A 22,095-nucleotide genomic window follows, 5' to 3' on the forward strand; every position below is an offset into this window, starting at 1 on the left:
CTATCAATCAATTTCATAAATAACTTTGCATATGCGTATTGAGGCTGGTGAAAACTGCAGTAGTTAAGGCAAGAGGAAACAAAGGCATGGATAATCAATTGTAGGTCAGAGTGTGAGACTCACACACACACACACACACACACACACACACACACACACACACACACACACACACACACACACACACACACACACACACACACACACACACACACTCTCACTCAATCCATCTGAACTTACTTTGATTGGAGATCTCTCTTTCTTCGCCTGTCTCAGAAAAGTGGAAGGCAGTGTTTATGAGTTGTTCCCTATGAGCCTAAACCGATTCAACCATTGCAATGCCAGGTAATCTCTGAAGATCCATATAGTTGTCTTTGGCCTCCGGGTTCAAAGCAGCCAGTGTGCCAGTGCCAGTGAGCACTCTCCAAAATGTGCATCGATCTCTCCTTGCACAGCATCGATTTGATAACAATGTAGAATAATCTTATTGTCTGTGTATAATCTTATTGTCTAAAATAATCTTATTGTTTGTAACGTCTGTGTCGCTCTGTGAATGTCCAACAGTTTCTTCAACTACAAATGCACAAAGGTTCTTGTTATGTGTGAGTCTTCTCTTGCTCGGACAGCTGGGACCTCCTGTCACAGGCTTGTAGCACAGCGATTTCATAGTGTAGTAAACTCATTCTCTGTGCACAGTTTCGGTATGCATTCAAACGCAATGTTCACAAGTGCACCTGCAGTGATGTTTTCAAACATTTTCATGTCAATGCCAAACTGATATGTATTTGGTCGCAGACCCCCATCAGAAAAGATTGTTTGCCAGGGATCCCCAGAAGAAAAGATTTGTGCAAATAATTCAAATTCAAAAATATTTAAAATAATATAATAATAAAAAAAAAAAGCCGATCTACAAGCTCACAATGCGCTGTGAGCTTGCACATCGGCTATTTCTGAATCGCCTCAGTATACAATAGGGTTAAAGTGGTTAAATTGGTTGTGATGTTCTATTAACTATTGCTGGAGACCCCCTGGATCAACCCCCCTCACTATTCCACCACTTATCATCCTCCTCCTCCGATGTGTGCTTCATGCTCTGCCCATCAGGATCTTATTCGAACAGCTTGTGATTTTGGTCAAATGGCAGAGCACTGGACAGCTTATTTAATGCATTGCAGAGACATTTGTTCAAACTGTCAAAGTCATTTCTGCAGTCCGTACATTTCCAATCAGAGGTGTATTTTTCAACAAACGCAGCAACTTCATCAGACTCCAGTGTGGTCTTGAGCTCACGGAGGGCCTCCTCCACATCAGCAGATTTCTGACCAGGTCCTTTTTGCTTGATCGTCCCCAAGCGTTCCTCCAGCACTTCCACACGCTCGACCAGACACTGGCGCCGTTCCTTGTTGCGCATGGCACCCTCACGGAGAGGGGAGAGTGAAGCTGCTTTGTCCATGATAGGGTCTATGAGATCCATGACTGATTGAAAACAATGAGAGATAGTAGAAAGGGCGAAAGGGGGACAGATAGGTTAAAATACAATACCGTAGATTGAACCATAACATTCTTTTCTCATTATATTGAATAAGTGACAGCTGACTTTAAAGTTGTTTACCTAAGCAATATTACACTTGAGGGTGTGCTTTACCATTATTGGCACTAACAGTGATGAGGTGTTTGTGCCAAGTGCTCTAAGCATCAGTGAAAAGCCAATAATGACAGTAAAGCACACCCTCAAGTGTAATACTGTGATAATAGAAAGGTTACCATCTAAATAAAACATTCTAAAATGTATTCATATTGTGGGGCAATTTGCTCTAAAAAATAAATATATGTATTATTTTGATATATATATATATATATATATATATATATATATATATATATATATATATATATATATATATATACATATACATATAATATATATATATATATATATATATTGCTGACAGTGACAATTTCTAGTCCCTGTTGTGACTAAGATATCAGCTGAAATATAAACATTTTTCTACTACATCTTCACATGGATCGTTAAAGTAGTAAACCCGCCTCTCACTTCTCTTCAGCTCCTCATGGTCCTCCTTCCTGTCTGCTTCATCCACTTGTTCACGAGCTTCGTCAAACAGTTTGTCTGCTATATCATCATGGACAACCTGCAGAGCCTTGGAAAGCTTGTTGAATGCGCTGTTCATACTGCTGTTCAAACTCCTAAACTCACTGTTGTCGTTGTAGTCTTTAAACACATGCTCGTGGAAATTATCATAGATGTATTTTTTTACATCTTTTGCAGACTTAAGTGTTTCATTGAGATCACGGAGGGCCTCCTCCACATCATTAGACTTCTGACCAGGTCCTTTTTGCTTGATTTCCCCCACCAGTTCCTCCAGTCCTTTCACACGCTGGACCAAACGCTGGCACTGTTTCTTGTTGCCCTTGACCTCCTCACAGAGAACGTAGACTGAAGTTGCTTTGTCCAAGATGGGGTCTATGAGATCCATGACTGATTGAAAAACATGAGAGAAGGGAGAAAGGGGGACAGATAGGTTGAAATGCAATGGATTGAACCATAACATGCTTTCCTTATTATATTGAATGAGAAGCGACAACTGACTTTAAAGTTTTTTAAGCAATATTACACTTGAGGCGCTTTACCATCATTATTGGTACAACAGTGATGAGGTGTTTGTGCCAAGTGCCCTAAGCATCAGTGAAGTGCCAGGAATGACAATGAAGCACACCCTGAAGTGTAATACTGTGATTATAGAAGGGTTAGCATAAGTAAAACATATACAAAATGTATTCGTATTGTGGGATAATTTGCTCTCAAAACAAACAAGCTTTATTTCCATTTCCATGGAAATACATGGGGTCTGACAGAGACAATTTCTAGTCCCTGTTGAGACAACCAGCCAACTTGAGCTAATGCTTTCTAGAGATTGTCATTTCCCAAACTTAATACCACACGTAGAAAGACAAAGCTCCATTGTTAATTATTCTTGTGACTAAGATATCTTCTGAAATAAAACTCATCATAGACAGATTTTTCTACTATATCTTCACATGGATTGTTTAAGTAGTAGACCCCGCCTCTTACTTCTCTTCAGCTCCTCATGATCCTCCTTCCTGTCTGCTTCATCCTCTGCCTGTTCAAGTCCTTCGTCGAACAGCGTGTCTAGTATATAACCGCAGTCAACCTCCAGAGCCTTGGAAAGCTTGTTCAATGCACTGTTCAGACTGCTGTTCAAAGTCCTAAACTCAGTGTTGTCTCTGTAGTCTTTAAACACATGCTCGTGGAAACTATCAGAGGTGTATTTTTTTACAACATCTTCTGCAGACTCGAGTGTTTTATTGAGATCACGGAGGTCCGCCTCCACATCGGCATAGTTCTGACCAGCTCCTTTTTGCTTGATTTCCCCCACCAGTTCCTCCAGTCCTTTTACACGCTGGGCCAGACGCTGGCACTGTTTCTTGTTGCCCTTGACCTCCTCAAAGAGAACGTAGAGTGAAGTTGCTTTGGCTATGATCGAGTATATGAGATCCATGACTGATTGAAAAACGGGGGACAGATATGAAAACATCATAACATGCTTTTCTAATTACTTTAAAGTTAATTGTTTACTTAAGCAATATTACACAAGAGGTTGTCCAATTAATGACAGTACATACACCAACCAAAGTAGACATATTGTATGTTCATCATAGAAAATGCATTCATCAGTGCCAGAACTGAAAGTTAGGTTTTAGTGAACTGATTTGAATGCTTCAGTACACTGAAAAGAACAACAATGCCAATCACTAGTTGATAGCATGTAGATCTGCTACTTTGGCATTTGACAATGGCAACAAAGTATAAATCAAGCCTAAAGTTTCATCTATGAAACATCTTCACCTCTCAGACTCGTGTGATATGTGACACTCATCACACCCTCTGCCTGGCTGGGAGCTTCACTTGTGGTGTCATATCCTGAAGAGGGCGCTATTGGTCCAGGATGTCTCTTCAGCCAATCCTGGACCTTGGCAGGTGACTGACAGTATGAACTTCCTGTTTCAGACAGTGTTCCACCACTCACTGGAACAGAAGACAACAGACAGCAAGACATTTAAAATGATAATAAAAGCACACCTAGATGTGAAATCTGCGGAGCCCCTAAAGTGACTTTTTTTTTAAAAGTCGTGCTTATGTCATATGGTGTGGCCACGTCTTATTAACTCGAGCGCACAAGATCCTTAAGTCGTTCCCTTAAGTTCCCTTAAGTCTTAATCAAAGCGTGTGCATGAGATCCTGTATTTTTCCCCACATCTTATCTTAGGAGGACTGTAGCCTACTCACCGTCTCACCGTACACACGGTGGATTTACTTGGATTATGCAACATAATATATAAATGTGCATTTGTCGTATTATTTATGATGGTGAAGAAATGGATGCTATTATTATTATCTAACTATATAAATGGCGAGCAACTTCCGCACCCTGGGTGCGACACCCCACAGCTCTGTTATCGAATAAACAACGCACCGCCAGACCACATGTCGCCAACTGACTCGCCACGCCGGCCGCGCTGAATTTACGCCTCGCGTAGGGGACATCTCACTGTTCACTACACCTTTTCCACCGCGCAACATAATTAATTCTACTCACCAAATGTCGGACAAAACGGAAGGGGAGGCAGCTTCGTACCGTTTACCGTGCGCACGACCTCATCACCACAACAGCAGGCAGCCGCTGCGGGGGTTTTTTCCTTTTTTTCCAAACTTTTTTTTTGGTCACCATTTTCTCCAGGCACCATTTCTGGTGTAACGTCGGGTGTTTCTTTTCACCAGCCAATCACCTTTCACGTTGCCACGTCCGTTGCCACGTCGCGCTGACGTACGCTAAACAAGCGCTGCCGTGCGCACAATGCAAACGAGCCCAAAGGCGCGCAAAAATAAGCCGACCATTGCTTAGACACAAAGTCAGACCTGGCAACGCAGCCTACGCCAATCATGTGTGAGAGATCTACAAGCTATGGGGCAGAGACGCCACCGTATCTTAGCAACAACTACAGCGCTCACTCTCATTGGTCGTGTCACGCTAAGAGCAGTCTCCAGACAATGCCATCGCAGACAGCTTGCTGTTACTGCTGTAGCCATCACAGGCAGTTGCAGCACGACGGACAGGGCGCTGTGATAGCTGCCATGTCGCTAACGCTAACCTGGTTGTCATGCCTGCAGCGGCTGTGCAATCACTTTGTCAACAATGCACGTTCGTGTGGTGAATGTCTATATTGCTGCTCAGTTCGTCCATTGTAGATGGTGTATGTTTGTGTGTGTCTTCTGGAGAACTATGTAGCTCCACAGCAACTACAGTAACTAACGTAATGGCAGGACCGCCCCGTGCAACGCATGTTAGCCTGCATTATGGTCATGTAGTAATTTCAGATAATTTCGCTCCGATTAGAGCAGTGTTTATCAACCCTTTCACGCTGCCCCCCCCCCCCCCCCCCCCCCCCCCAAATACACGTACTTGATCTGGGACCCCCCCATTCTGTTTGACTCCGTTCCACAAGTAAATATTGTGAAAATAGCCGATCTACAAGCTCGAAACGCCTCACGTTGACAGGCTTTGTAAGCTTGGAGATCGGCTATTCTCAACATGATTGCCTCTTTCTTACATTCTTTGCCAATGTGGCCCATGTTTTCATAGCATAGTTTATTGACTACTTCTGTTGCAGAAATGGCCATTTCCTTTACTTTCGGTTTTTTATTGTCTCCGCCAGGCCGAAAGGCATGGCGCAAGACTATGTTTCACCCCCTGTCCGTCCGTCTGTGATAGCTAATCTCTCACATCGTTGACTTGATCGCAGCAAAATAACAGCCCGATGTGGAGAGTCAGTGAGAGCTGGATAAACGACGTAAAATGTGTCAAAAGGAGTCTGTACGGCTGTCGATAAATGAACACATGACGTCGGTGGGAGAGGACATATTGTGTCTTTTGGACAAACAGCAGCGTGGTGCTGCTGTTTGTTGTGTGAAGCAGCTTAATGTCAGAGTGTTTGTGTTGGAGCGCCTCAGTGCGGCTGCAGAGTTCATGTGCAACCTCTTCCAGAGAGACACAGAGACACTAGAAACTCTGCTGGGGAAAAAAAACACTGCTGGGCATTGACTTTCCTATGGACATTGATCTACACACTGCAGGTATATCTGCTACACACACAACATCAAACTACACACTGCAGCTATGATGCAGCGCTTGCATTACAGCCAGCATGCCAGCGTAGTTCCCATATGGTTTCAAGGTGGCCTAAACCATATGGACCCCATGTCAGCAATGTCAGCGGCATCCACTTCAGTCCCAACTGCGATGCCCATGCAGGCTATAAGTAGCTTCTACCTGGCCCTTAGGTGGGCCCCAACTAGCCATGTTTATGTGGGACCAAGGCGGGTCCTAACTGGCTTTGCCCATGCAGGCTTTAACTGGGTTCTACCTGGGCCCTAGGTGTACCCTAACCAACCACAGTGCAGTGCCCATCGCTCCAATTGTTGTGACGTCAGGGCTCTCAATACTGCACATTGGTGGAGGAGGAGGGGCCGCAGGGCGACCGCACACATCGCTGAACCAATGGTAGCCCACGGATGTTTCCTCTGTCGATTTACAATCTGCCCCTCTATGCCACATATCATCCGCACTACAGGGTCTTCACTGACCGAGCCACGGCCCCACAGACCCTCATGACGCTACGCCACTTAAACGTGCGGCAGCATGCGCTGGGTTGCCAGGTTTGCACAGCCTGCGCCAGAAACAAGCAACCACCTTCATGAAAAAAAAAAAAACACCGAAATGGTCCGCAATGTTCCAGGGGTGTCCCCGCGCGTCCCAACACTCCACAGGGGGTCAGTGGACCATCAGGGGGTCCGCGGACCCCCTGTGGACCCCCTGAAACATAACAAATATTATTTCTTCAAATTTTTTCCTTTTTCAAAAAAACTTTTCCACAGTTTCACTCCGGCGATTTGGGTCCCCCAATATACACACGCCCACGCTGGGCCCCGTGCGCGGCTGGGGTTGAGGGGGGCGTAGCCCCCCGAAACTCTAGTTATTATTATATATGGTTTTATTGAAAGGCAATCAAAGGCTAGGGCTTAGAAAGCAAACATCAGGAAATATCCGACATTACAGCTGTGAGCGCCTCAGTGCGGCTGTAGAATCAGAGTGAGTGCACACTGAATTAAGTGATTATGAATGTGATTGTCATTACAATTTTACTGTAAGGCGTAAAAGTGTGACGCTTAATTCCTTTTGTTAATACATTGTGTTTTTTATCAGCAGTTGCAAGCTTATCAAAGACAAATACAATGCAGTTTGATCTGTGTTTGCTATAACCACACCAGACCATTCAGTGGTGACCTAGACACTTGTTAGTTCTTATAACTATAATTATACCGGGATCAAACTGGGAACCTCGCAGTTGCCATCCGGCCGCTCTACCAGCCACTCTACCCCTGAGCCACTGCCGCCCCTGAGTGTGCTAAGCGTTATCCTGTTGTTTACTCACGTGCATGTGCAGCCACGTAGCATGCACGGCAGCTCACTTCACAGTGTGTGCGTGTGTGTGTGGGGGGGGGGGTGTTCGTGGTCGCCGGTGTTGCGCCGGTGTTGCACCGGTGTTGCCACATCCATGAGACAAGCGGACCATGACGCACGTGTGTGTTGCAAGTACCAACTCTACTGTCTGTGCACAGCGTAATACCCACATTGCACATATTTTGGGAGCTCATATCCCCCGATTTTTTTTTAATTGGTCCATTCAATTGTCTATTCATGAAACCACCTGCTGACCAGCTGTCAGCATTGGGCAATTTTTTTTTTCAAAGTTTCAAGTTAATAAGACGTGGCCACACCATATATGACGTAAGCGCAACTTTAAAATAAATCACAAGCGCTATGTCACTTCAGGGGCTCCGTAGAAAACCCTGCAGCCCAGCACAACATCTCTACATGTCTCTGTTCCTCACATATTATCATTTTGACCTTTGACCTCGTACACCCAAAAGTTCATCATCTCTACAGGACAGGCAACTGATCATTCTCTCCCAGTTTCATGACAATGCACCCATCTTGTCTTGTTATTTTATGCGTGCAAGAACACACATTTTAATAAGTTATTCATGCCGACATAAGAGGATAAAAGTAAGACTCACTACTTGGTTCTTGTGGTTCCATCATCACAAACTTCAACATCCTCTCTATCACCTGCTCCTCTCTCTTCTTCCATTCTTCTTGGGTTAAAGTTTTCTTTCTTGTCAGTCTTCCAAACAGGGTCTTCTGTCGTGTCTCATGTGTCCTTGTCACCTTGTCACAATATCAACAGGTAAGAGAGGGAAAATTCCCTGACAACATGTAATTCTTGTAAAACGCAAATATCAGCCGATATATCGGCTGGATGGTACATCAATCATCTGTATTTAAATCAGATTTATCTTTTATATAAAACCAACAATGGAAAAATATGATCAAATATCTTTTAATTTGTAACCAAAGCTCTTAGTTATCAACAAAGTTTTATGCTATGTTGATGCATTGAATACATAGACCACAATGGAAACCCAAGGACTTTTTTGGGTTATCCTTTAGCCTAAATGTTTCTGACTAATAGGGTATTCAATGAAAAAGAAAAAAATTGTGTGGTTGAAGTCAAACATCTTCCTCTCTCACACTTACATCAGTGTGTGCCAGGCTGGAAACTTCACTCATGGTGTAAAATCCTGAAGAGCGTGTTCCACCACTCACTGGAACAGAAGACAACAGACAGCAAGACATTTACAATGATAATATGAAACATGATGTCATTTTGACCTTCCACCTCTTCCACACAAAGGTTAGTCATTCCCTGCAAGTTTCATGAAAATACACCCATCCATGCTGATGTGACAGGGTCAAAGCAGGGGGGTGAAACCAAATTGTAACATTTTTTATTGATGATGAAAAACCTGTATTACGCACTTAAAAACATCATTCTCTTAACTATATTTCTGCACTGCATGTTTTATGGTTGACAATGTATTTCCCCCCGGTCCCCGAGCCACTTGACATTGGACTCCCCTATAGGCTGTGTGACATTGGCCTTGTGACAGCGGACGGCCAATGTCCCCAGGTCACGCTGGTGGCAGAGCGAATGAGGGCGGAGTAGGGTGTGGCCCACCTTATTCAAAAGTGAGCGCGAGCCACTTGGACAGCAGAGAGACAGGCATACAGGGCAGTGTGGAAGTGACAGCCAGAAGGGACGGTTGTGCACAGGAGGAGCAGACATACCACGGAGCAGAGGTGGGGAATACAGTGATCGCGGCACGTACCAAGCCACCAGCAGCGGACGGTGAGCAGACGGCGCAGTAGCAGCAGAGACGGGGAGGACAGACAGACGAACCAAGGAACGGAGGAGAGGTCCAGTGGCGATAACGTTGCGCGCTTCACACCCTCAAAGCCAGACGTACAGTCTGGCGGGCGAGTAAGTGTCCTTCTATGCAACGTTACCTTTATAAACCCACGGTCCTAAACCTCATATGTGAAATATACCTGAACAGATGAACTGGTTCTAGTTTCTATGATTGCAGGCAATACGCACGAAGACAAGAAGAGACAGTGATTCCTGGCCTAAACCCCCGCTCCAGTTAAACCCCATATAAGGACATTCCCACCTTTTGCATTGAACCGTGATGAGTATATGACATATAGCAATTGAATTGGCACTTGGCACTTTACTGCTTCAGTAATAGTTGGCACTTTAACGCTAAATTCATTATTTATTTGCTATAGTTTGCACAAGCCCTGTCTGTTTTTAGTGTTTGGTGATTGTCTGTATTCCTGTATTTTAGTTAGTTAGTGGGCGCATTAGGAGGTTGAGGTTTTAGAATTAGTGTTATATTTTTGTTTATGCTTTTCAATATTTTATGGCTTATAGACGCCACTGTATTAGCTTAATAAAATAGATTACCTTTTTATACAAACCTGTTTCCGTCCAGCTTTCTCCAAGGGATATGTGTTGAAGTGTTGTTCTCATTTAAAAGTATTGTACTTACCTGGGTAAACTCGAACCTGTGAATAGCCTAAGAAAGAGTGTTACAGAGGACCCTACCTCTTAAATAAAAAGGTGGCGTAGTCTTGCAGTACCTAACAAACAGTATTATTCTCACAGTAATTACGCACCCCGCACTTTACCGTGCAACTGATATTTTATTGTTGTGAGTTTAATGTGTATTGTTATTTATTTATTATTGAGACAAAGTAAAGAGTGTCAGCATTCTAAAAAGAAGTGGCAAGTTACATGTGACAACCTGGCCACCGTCACACTTATGTAATTTGTGTATATACACACACACACACACACACACACACACACACACACACACACACACACACACACACACACACACACACACACACACACACACACACACACACTGTCAGGTGGAAATCCGTTTCCACCTGACAGTGATGATATGCTGTAAACACTAAACACTAACAGGATATTGATACTCACTGGTTGGAGGATTCCCCTGCATGCTGTTCCTTCTCCTGACAGCTGGTAAGGCTAAGACAGACTAAAAATAAAATAAAACATAAAATAGATAACTAAAATAACCCTGTTTTAACATCTATGAAGATGCAATGAAACCTCTTCCTCTCTCACACTTACATCAGTGTCTGCCAGGCTGGAAACTTCACTCATGGTTCCAACTCCTCTAGAGCGTATTCCACCACTCACTAGAACAGAAGACAACAGACAGACAGATCATTCCCTCCAAGTTTTATGAAAATACACCCACCCATTCTTATGTTAATTTGTACATATACACACACACACACACACACACACACACACACACACACACACACACACACACACACACACACACACACACACACACACACACACACACACACACACACACACACACACACACACACACACACACATACACAAACAAACACACACGCATGCTCGCACGCACGCACGCACGCACGCACGCACGCACGCACGCACGCACGCACGCACGCACGCACGCACATTTATACTTACTATCGGGAGGAAAGTGCATGCTTTGTGCATCCTCTGGGTCCATGTTGTTCCTTCTCCTGACAGCTGGCAGGGTTGGTTCTTCTGGCTCCGTCGCCACAGACTTCAACATCCTCTCTACCATCTCCTGCCCTCTCTTCTTCCATTCTTTTTCTGTTAAGGTTTTCTTTCTTTTCAGTTTTTCAAACAGTGTCATCTGTCTTGAAGGTCCAAAGTGTCCTCTGTCCCTCATCACCATGTCCTCTATTTTCTCCATCAGCTCTTTGACTTCTGAAATGTCCCACTTGATGGTGTTTAGAACATGGTACCTGTAGTCACATTTCTCCAGGATCCACCTCAGAGGTTCTCCTTCAGACTCTATGTACTCCTCAACACGTCTCTCTCCCAGCCACCATCCCCGTGTGAACAGAACCAGAGTGTGTCTCCAGACTCTGTCCCCCAGCAGCTCCATGTGTTCCTCCACTGATCTCCTGCCAGCTTCAGAGAAACTGGACATAACATCAACAGTCAACAGAACAGCATGGGGTTCAGGAGAACACAGAGTCACACCATGTAGAAGGACGTCTTTGATCTTCTGTGATGGAGGTGTAGTCGACCAGTCTGGACAGTTCACCACACTCACTTTTCTTCCATCAACTTCATTCTGTTCTCTGACACATTCTGTCAGTTTAGTCTGGGTTTGAAACTCCTGGAATATGAAGTTTACTGTATGTTAGTCATTGATGGCTATTTTCTTATCACCCCATGAGATTCAGATTAACTTCACAGAGATAATAAGAAAACTCAGAGACAGGCAGCCATTGTGTAAAAGTGTAATATTACTCACCTTGAATGGAGTTTGTTTAAACACAGTCTTCTGCAGTATGAGATCTCCAGCTTCGCTCCTCTGATCCTGTTCTCCACCAACCAACATCACCTTCACATCTGGTAGACTCTGATGTTCTCCTGACACACAACACGCGCGCACGCAGGCAGGCAGACAGACAGACAGACAGACAGACAGACAGACAGACAGACAGACAGACAGACAGACAGACAGACAGACAGACAGACAGACAGACAGACAGACAGACAGACAGACAGACAGACAGACAGACAGACAGACAGACAGACAGACAGACAGACAGACAGACAGACAGACAGACAGACAGACAGACAGACAGACACACACACACACACACACACACACACACACACACACACACACACACACACACACACACACACACACACACACACACACACACACACACACACACACACACACACACAATAATGTGTTAATAACACACAATACATTCATTCACTCAACACTAATTTCAATATTTATGATTGGACCCAGAGATTCATTTTAATGAATGATTACATACAAGTAGAACAATTCTGACTAAACTGTCCACAGAACAGTAAAAATAATGTATCAATCATTTGAAGTTACTCTGACTAACATCATTTGATCAATTATGTAAATAGGTTGAACATGCATTAATTAAATCACCAATGTCTCAATCTGCTGGTCATTAGATCAGTTCAATGGAGGAAGAAGTACTCTTTCACTGAAGTAAAAGTAGAAATACTACAGTGTAGAAATAATATGTTAAAAGTAAAAGTCCTGCATAAAAAATGTACTTAAGTAAAACTACATGAGTATTATTAGGATCAATCAAAACACCAAATGTAAAAGCAGTAATTATGCAAAATGGCCCATATCAGAATAATAAATATGACTTTGTTGTATTATAGTTATTGATACTTTAATGTGTGTCTGGTAAAGGAGGAGCTTATTTTTTACTACTCTAATACTCCTTCCCCTCATCATTGTAGTAGTCCTATCTTGTCTTAATCTATAATGATGCATCCTCATTTATTTATTACTTATAATTTATCTCAATTTGCATACAGTACTTGAGTAAATGTAATTGGTTCCTTTTGACCACTGGATCCGTGGTCAAAAGGAAAGAAATCACCGAAAGATGTGGCCCTGTAGTAACTCCTAGGCGTCCAGGACCCCCTGTTGAAGACCCATGCATTATAGCATTAAGCTTTATTAGTAGAGTTTTTATATGGCACAATATTGAGAATATAATTAGGGCTGGGACTCGATTAAAAAAAATAATCTAATTAATTAAAATAAACGAAATTAATCGCATGTTTAATCGCATATCAATATTTGACCTGAGAAGCAATTTCTTTTCAGTTAATACAGATTTTGGTATATGAGTGAATCAATGAGTGAATACATTTAAGCAACAAAAAATAGTTCTGCACACAACCGTGTTTTTATCCACGCTTCCATCAGAGAGTTTTTTAAATCTAAATGTCCCATCCACTGGGCCAAGGGCCAAGCAAAGCAGTCTGATCAGCTTCTTGTCCCATTGCGTGCACTGGGGTGTGTTGGCTGTTGGTTGGTGCACTGGTATGATCGGTACGCCTGAAACTCGTCCAGTAAGAAGTTCTGTGGTGCATAAACTAAGCGCGATTAAAATGCGATAATTTTTTTGAATCGCGTTAATTTTCTGTAATTAATTAATCTAAATTAATCAGTTAAAGTCCCAGCCCTAAATATAATACATTATTAATCAATATAAAAATTTGCAAGGACAGAGAGACTGACACCCACCCACACACCCACCCACCCCCCCCCCCCCCCACACACACACACACACACACACACACACACACACACACACACACACACACACACACACACACACACACACACACACACACACACACGCACTTGATAAACATCACCTTCAAAGAGAGCTTTCAGAGCAGTTCTTTGTCTCTGTGTCTTGGTCATGAATGTGTTCACATGTTCCTCTGTGATCTTCTTCCTCTCTGACAACGTCTCTGAAACATCTCCATCATCTTCATAGTGTCCACCTCTGTTTCCTGTCATCATCTCTTCTATTTTCTGCAGCAACTCTGTGACCTGAGTGTAATCTCTGTTCTGATTGTTGAAGACATGATACCTGTTCCCACATTTGTCAACAAGCCAGCGGAGGTCTTCTCCTTCAGCCTCAATGTGCTGCTCAATGCTTCTGTCTCCCAGACAGTCTCCATAGTTGAACAGTACTATAGCATGACTCCACACGCTCTGTGACAGAAGTGTCATGTGTTCCTCTAATGCTACTCTCTTTGTTTTGGTGAATGATCTATGAAGAGGAACCGTCACAAGAACAGCTTGTGGTCCAGGAGGACAGAGAGACACACTGTTCTGGATCTCCAGTTTGTCCATCTCTGAGGTGTCCTGTAGCGGACTGTTATAGCGCCAGCCTGGTGAGTCCACCACTGTCACATGTCTCCCTGATACTTCACCATGTCTCACCTCACACTGCACCCCTGACCTCTGACCTTCCTGACTAACTTTAAAAACACTTCCTCCTAGAATGGTGTTTGCTGCTGAACTCTTCCCAGAATACTGCTTTCCCAACAACACAATCCTGAGGTCAGTCAGTCCTATCAGAGAAACATTGTTTACTTTCATTTGACAGCTTTTTATTTAAAAACTTGAGACATATGATTATTTCATAATTCATCAAATGACTAATAACTAAAATTGCTGAGCTACAAGCTCACAACACAATGTGTTGTGTTGTGAGCTTGTAGATCTGTTTGGAGTTTTTCACCTACTACAGTATAATGATGACATGTTCATAATAGATATGCCAGGATTGATATAATTAAGGAACAACGCTACAATGTCCAGGTAATTATATGTTGTTCTTAATATCTAATAATCAAATTGATTAAAATTGAATCAAATTGAGAAAGAAACACGTAATCAACAGTAGAAAGGTGTCTTCAGTGTACAGTCCAGTGCAAATGTCAACCAGGAGACATCATAGAATAATAATAATGTACATTACTACCTAGACTAGACTCATGTAACAATGTGTGTATAATATTAATATAATAATATATAATATAATATTAATAAAGATCACAGATGTAACTAAACCAGTGTCATTTTGCTGGTTTCATGTGTTTTAATAGAACTCACCTCTGATGGAAGCTGAGGTTCCACTGGCCATCCTGTCTACAGCTGTGGTTTGAACTGTAAAACAGTAACATACAGTAAGTCACTATAATCTGTTGTTATTATAGTTTTGTTGTCATTACTGTTATATCACACATTTGACAATATAATGCATACTATTTGACCAGTGGTTCTCAAAGTGGGGTCCAGGGATTCTAAAACCACCGTAAGAATGTTTTTATCAATGTTAGGAGTGCTTCACAGGCATGTGTTTCATAAAGTATCTCTCCATATCTAAATAGAGACCTTAGAGCTCCTATTCAATGAAAGAGCTTGTTTATCTCTGTTCAAAAGGGAGTCTGTCTGTCTGTCTCCCCAGGTGTTCTTTGTTTTTTTGTACTTAATCCGTTAAGACCGGGAACGCATCTGTGTCATTTTAAGATTTCTTTGGCTATTCAAAAATAGCAGATATACAAGCTCATGGTGATGGAGTGCCGCACTATGAGCTTGTAGATCTGTTCTTTTTTGAAAAATTGTGGAAGATTTGTGCAAATCTTTGAATATATATATGTTTTAAAGCAAACATTTTAAACTCCGATCTGTGCTTCTGGGGGTCCCTGGAACAACAAATATGTTGTTCCATCTGCTATTTTTGAATAGGTTTAAATAACACAGACGCTTTCCCGGATTGAATTGGTTAATTAGCTAAGCATCCTCATTCAAGGATGTGTCCTTCACAAAATGATTACCGCAAGTATTTCTATCTGTACCTGTGACATTTGATTGCACACACAGTTCTATCAGTCAGTGTGCAGTTAAAACACAAACATCTTGCTGTAGTAACTTTTATAGCAATAAATAGCAATTCATATATTGATTATTGTACAAGGCAGTGTGTCAAAGTTTCAGATCTTAAATTAACCTTTGATTGTGTTCTGGCCCATCATCTATTCTAATGACTTAAAAAGACATTGGCCCGAGGCCAAACTTACTTGTTAACCCCTGGTATAGAGGATATAAGTGATTAAACTGAAGTGATATTGATAAATTCCAAATACTATCAAAGTATTCTATGTGGCACCCTGCCCTGGACTTGTGTCACGGCACCCACTTTGAGAAACCCTGGACAAACAGACTCTAAATGTGGTCTCCATCAACCAACATGTAATAGTTCCAATATGTTAAGTTCACTGTCCTGCAGATTTCACCAACCATTAGTTAATATAATATGTACATAAACCATAACATAACTAATAACAAAACTGTTACAGTGATAGTCAGTACACATTCCTCACTGTCTGTCATTTACTCCACATACAAACATGAACCAGCTGGAATGTAATCACTGTTCATAGATCACACTGACACCAGTTGACACAGATCTGATCTACCACTAGGTGTGACTCACAAGTCACTCACAAGAAACACTAGGTGTTTCACCTGGGACCACCCAGTGGCCCGCCTCTCTCACACAGTGATGTGCATTCCCATTGGCTCCCACTGATCCATCATGTCAAGCTAAGAAGCTAAGTTTGCTCCATTGAATAATGTTGATATTTTTTTAGCGTTAGGGTTCAAAAATACATTTATCAATATTCAAGTAGCCTACTACAGTATGATGCAATTTACACACACACACACACACACACACACACACACACACACACACACACACACACACACACACACACACACACACACACACACACACACACACACACACACACAGTACATGCATCACTGTTTCCCTATCCGTTCTACAGACCCAGAGTGGATCAGCTCCCTGCAAACTGATCCCAGTCTATATTGTTCAGTATCACAAACACTGCTGCCACACCTATTCCAGTGAAACGCCTGATATATATTATTTGTCTTCTGCTGTCAATAGGCTATACATTTGCGTTTAAAAAAGATTTAATGAACTTCATCTTATACTAGTATAATGTACAGTCATATTCAGTCATATACATATTGTACATTGTAACACCATCAAATGTGTGTTTTTGGTACAGTCCTTAATACCTGTCAATGAGTCCTGTCTGTCCACGGTTCTTGTCTGTAGATTGAGATTTACCGTTGTCTGAGTTGTTGAATGTCTTGTAGTTGAACTGTAGTCACACTGCGTCAGATACAGGGACGTGCTGGCCACTGGGAAATGTGGGACAATTCCAGAAAGGCCTCTCCCTTCCAGGCCGACCAGGCCGGCCGTTTAAAAAAAAACGTCCGAAATTAAGTAAATAATTACTGAAATTAAGTATAAAATCCTCTCTATCCGAGATTCCCAGGCTGAATTAGGGGCCCAGCACGTCCCTGGTCAGATACAAGTTTCATATCCCTGTTTAGAATAAGCGGCGGGCTGTGCAGAGAGAGAGAGAGAGAGAGAGAGAGAGAGAGAGAGAGAGAGAGAGAGAGAGAGAGAGAGAGAGAGAGAGAGAGAGAGAGAGAGAGCTGTGTGTGCAGATGTACAGGTATGTGTGTTTTCACATACAGGAGAGGTTGTCAAACTGGTATCCTACCCACACAGACTAAACAACAACTGATACTAATCATGTCTACATATGACACGACATCCAAGAAATTATGCTAAGGGTGCTCGGGTGGCGCAGTGGTAAAGTCACCACCACCACGGAGGTTGTGGTTTTGAATCCACTGTGAGGCAACTGGTTCGTCGGGCGTCTACACGAACACAATTGGCCCGTGTTCGGGGGAGGGAAGCCGGACGTGGAGGGTGATCTTGGTCATTGCACGTACTCCTACGGGCTGGGGCGGCACCTGTCAGCGGGGAGTGTTCGGCGGGAGGAGTAGGACGAAGGCTCTACGTCCTCCTGGTGGGGGCTCCTCACTGGCAGTAGTATAAGACAGCAGTGACAACACAGATATGTGTGTGGGGAGGAATTAATTGGCATAACGACTAAATTGGGGAGAAAAAGGGGTAATAAAAAAAACAAATTGGCTACTCTAAATTATTTTTTTTTAAAAAGGGGGGGGGGAATAAATTACATGAAAAACAAGCCAAATATAAATTAATTAACACATTTTTAGAACACAGTTTTACCTGTAGCGTTTTACTAATCTACCTATTTAGCTAAATACTCACACTTAATCTCTATGCTCTATCTAAATTGTTGTTCACGTTCACATTCAACGTGTCACCTGATTATATGTATGTCCTTGTCTATAGACACTGCTTTCATTTCTCATTTTCATTTCTTCTGTTTGTTTTGTTTTGTTTTTTACTCTTTTGTTTTCTTTTCTTTGTTTTTTGTTTTTGTTTTTTTGTGTCACAAATAATTTAATTTGATTATTAATAAGGTGGGCATAATAAGCTTCGGCTTCAGCCCTAACCTTTTCGGTCAAATGATTTAGCTAAAAATACTTTGTATGCTCAAAATGTTTTGTTTTTGTAAACCATGACCGAAATAAATAAACTAACTAACTAACTAACTAAATGTTCATGTCGGGTAGACACCTACTGGTTCACAAGTAGTAGGCCTACTGCCTCTCCCCATGCCCAGCGGCTATTCCGTATTGAAGAGCGGTAGACATCTGGCTTGCACCAGGATCCCAGGTAGGACAACATAAACGCAAAGCAGCCTTCATCTTGCAATAAAAACAGCACCAGGACAGCTGTGTCAGCCTTATTATTACTATCATATCATCATAATGTAAAGCTCTGAATATGCAAAACCAAACTCATTTAACTCGATCAAACATCAGAAGTACATCGCATTCCGATCATGCACGCACGCACGCACGTCAATCAATCAATCAATCAATCAATCAATCAATGATTGATTGAATACTTTATTTAGTAGTTTGCAGAAAAAAATCACATGAAAGTACAGTTCAAATACAAGGTCAACTAAATAGGATTGGTAAAAAAATCTTGGTGATCTTGGTCATTGCACGTACTCCTACGGGCTGGGGGGCGGCACCTGTCAGCGGGGAGTGTTGGGCGGGAGGAGTAGGACGAAGGCTCTACGTTCTCCTGGTGGGGGCTCCTCACTGGCAGGTGAGTCAGTAGGATAAGACAGCAGTGACAACACAGAAATTTGTGTGGGGAGGAATTAATTGGCATAACGACTAAATTGGGGAGAAAAAGGGGTAATAAAAAAAACAAATTGGCTACTCTAAATTATTATTTTTTTAAAGGGGGGGGGGAAATAAATTACATGAAAAACAAGCCAAATATAAATTAATTAACGCATTTTTAGAACACAGTTTTACCTGTAGCGTTTTACTAATCTACCTATTTAGCTAAATACTCACACTTAATCTCTATGCTCTATCTAAATTGTTGTTCACGTTCACATTCAACGTGTCACCTGATTATATGTATGTCCTTGTCTAGACACTGCTTTCATTTCTTGGGTTTAAAATCCTCTTGCAGACCTTGTATTGAACTGTACTTTCCTGTGTTTTCTTTTTTTGCAAACTATTAATAAAGTATTTAATCTATCAATCAATCATAAAAAAATAATAATAATAATAGAGTAGGCCTACTTCCTTCCTAAAAATAATTAAGTATTTAAAAGTACAAATAACAAAGTATATATGTTGTCTTTTTCCCCCAGAAAGTTTTAAATAATAATTGGGAAAACAGAAGATCTACAATGTGTTGTGAGCTTGTAGATCTGCTATTTTCACTATTTGAAATAGGGCTTAACTGGTTAATTCATGTGCTTTTTCCATTCCTACAAATGTAGTCGAGTTAAAGTACAATATTTGTCTTTGAAATGTATGGAGTGAAAGTCAAGAATATAAATACTCAAGTAAAGTACAGATACTCAAATAAATTACTTAAGTGCAGTATTCAAGTAAATGTACTTTGTTACTGTGCACTCTAATGGGGCCCCAGGCCTTGCCTAATGGGTAAGTCCACCTCTGCTACCACTATTCAGTGCTTCATTCAGGTAATAATGTGACTGCGAGTGTCACGATTAGTATAACTGACGGACCCAAATGCAGAAACAAGACAATAGTCAAAGTCCAAGGGTGTTTATTCAAACAAAGGAGTGGAGTGGTTGGTGGTGTTGGTCGAAGGGAGCTGGTAGGCAGGCACGGCAGGCAGGCACGGCAGGCAGGCAGGCAGGCAGGCAAGGCAGGTGAGTAGGTTACTGTAACACAGGAGAGAGGAGTGAGTCACGAGGCGTACACGGAACACGGTTCTAGAACACTAACTGTAGCACAAGGGAAATAACTAGGACGGAGTTAGCAGGCAAAAAGCGTTACCACACACTGGGAGTTTGTGAAACGATCTGGCATTGCGTGGAGAGAAGAACATGGCTTTATAGACTGGAGGTGATGAGCTGATGGCAGACAGGTGAGGTAGATGAGGGAACTGGAAACAGGTGTGCCAAGCTGGGAGCTGGAGCCAAGCCTACGCCCAAAACACACGGCCACTCTTAACACATTGACTGCCTGAATTATTTTCACTGCCTATTGTTATTCATGCCAGAGATTTTTCAATGAAAAAAAAAAAAAGTACTCAGGAGCCGAGATACAACATTTTTAAGTTTTAAGTTAACAAGGAAGTGGATGAGAGTAAAGATCTTCGAAAAATCATATCTCCTTGGTCTATGGGTCAAAAAAAAAAAAAAAAAAAAAAATTGGCTAGTGAGGCGCGTCCTAGCGAGACCTGATAGAATGGGTTTCATTGCGTGCATACTGGTTGCACACATACTGGTTTTTATCAGTGTGATGTCGTCTGTTAAGGGGTCTAGAATTGAATGATATAGTGCACATCGAAAAACAAGACATCAGAAAACATGATACATTTTCTTTCATTTTCCTGAACTGTTATTTTACAAAGGTTGCCATCATTCAAAGATAAGTGTTATTTAATACTTTTCTTTATCCATACTATTCCACCTGGCTGTCATTGACTTCAATGCATTCCATCAAACTTCCAGCTCCAGTTTGCCTCTGTGCCACGGATCTGCCAGCTGGAATTGCTGGACCAAGAAAGTGATGGCTATATTTAAAAATAAATTTGCAAGGACAAACACCAGAGAAAGATGCCTATCTGCCATCGGGGTAATCACGTGGAATAAATTAGACAAAGAACTTAAACTGAGCAACTCTATAAGAAAATTCAAATTAACATATAAAGCAAAGGTTATAGATAGATATAGGGAATCACTAGTGAGATAATTGATAACATCTTCCCACTATGTACGTGTGCATACGAACACACGTACGTATTTCTATGAATACATGAATATATATATATATATATATATATATACATATATATATGTATGTATGTATGTATATATGTATGTGTGTATGTATGTATATATATGTATATACGTATATATGTGTATGTAACCAATATTATGCGAATCTAATTGTCATTAACTTAACATAAACAATGAACATATTTATATGTATGAAGCTACCACTTCAATATATATAAATATTATTGAATTGTTTTGTTTCTTGTGTTTTTGTTTTTTTCTGTGTAATAGACGCAAATCAGGAAATGTTTCTCTTCATTTTGTTTTGTTTAAATCATTTTGTTTTTATAATTATGTAAGACTTAGCATTGTTAACACTTGGTTTTCTTCTGTTTGTTTTGTTTTGTTTTTTACTCTTTTGTTTTCTTTTCTTTGTTTTTTGTTTTTGTTTTTTTGTGTCACAAATAATTTAATTTGATTATTAATAAGGTGGGCATAATAAGCTTCGGCTTCAGCCCTAACCTTTTCGGTCAAATGATTTAGCTAAAAATACTTTGTATGCTCAAAATGTTTTGTTTTTGTAAACCATGACCAAAATAAATAAACTAACTAACTAACTAACTCAGGGGCGTCAATTGGGTATGGCAGGCTATTGCAGCTGCCATACCCTGGCTCCAGGGAAGAAAAAAAAAAGAAGTACTTTTTTGATAATAAATCGGGAAAATCAGGCAAAAATAAGAATTAAATAACATAACCCTAACCTAACCCGAATCCTAACCCTAAAACCGAAATAAAGTAACCAGAAACTGGAAAAAAACGAACCCAACCCGCCCAGAACCGCACAAAAATTCCGCGCGCGCGCGGGGTGACCTCATGCACGCG

General features: G+C 41.5%; 1 protein-coding gene across 1 annotated transcript; it reads right to left on the reverse strand.

The window, feature by feature from the left end:
• Positions 1-630: 630 nt before the first annotated feature.
• LOC311059541 (uncharacterized protein) lies at positions 631-12,001 on the reverse strand. The gene is made up of 10 exons (XM_084077553.1): positions 11,879-12,001; positions 11,056-11,740; positions 10,672-10,739; positions 10,516-10,576; positions 8,700-8,767; positions 8,180-8,330; positions 3,890-4,069; positions 3,095-3,544; positions 2,057-2,500; positions 631-1,476 (listed from the first exon to the last, which is right to left on the reverse strand). The coding sequence occupies exons 1-10, from the start codon at positions 11,963-11,965 to the stop codon at positions 1,109-1,111; spliced, it is 2,562 nt and encodes an 853-aa protein (XP_083933679.1). The 5' UTR covers positions 11,966-12,001; the 3' UTR covers positions 631-1,108.
• Positions 12,002-22,095: the final 10,094 nt, after the last annotated feature.

This window comes from Gymnoscopelus microlampas (genome assembly GCF_963454915.1).
Source record: "Gymnoscopelus microlampas genome assembly, chromosome: 14".
Lineage (NCBI taxonomy): Eukaryota > Metazoa > Chordata > Actinopteri > Myctophiformes > Myctophidae > Gymnoscopelus > Gymnoscopelus microlampas.

What these genes read in the sequence shown, in the direction of transcription:
- LOC311059541 (XM_084077553.1), bottom strand. Translation starts at nt 11,965, where the DNA reads ATGTTGGTTGGTGGAGAACAGGATCAGAGGAGCGAAGCTGGAGATCTC. An exon ending in TTAAACAAACTCCATTCAAG is followed by an intron (nt 11,741 to 11,878) that starts GTGAGTAATATT and finishes TTCATATTCCAG; the next exon opens with GAGTTTCAAACCCAGACTAA. An exon ending in GCAGGGGAATCCTCCAACCA is followed by an intron (nt 8,768 to 10,515) that starts GTGAGTATCAAT and finishes CTTCTGTTCCAG; the next exon opens with TGAGTGGTGGAACACGCTCT.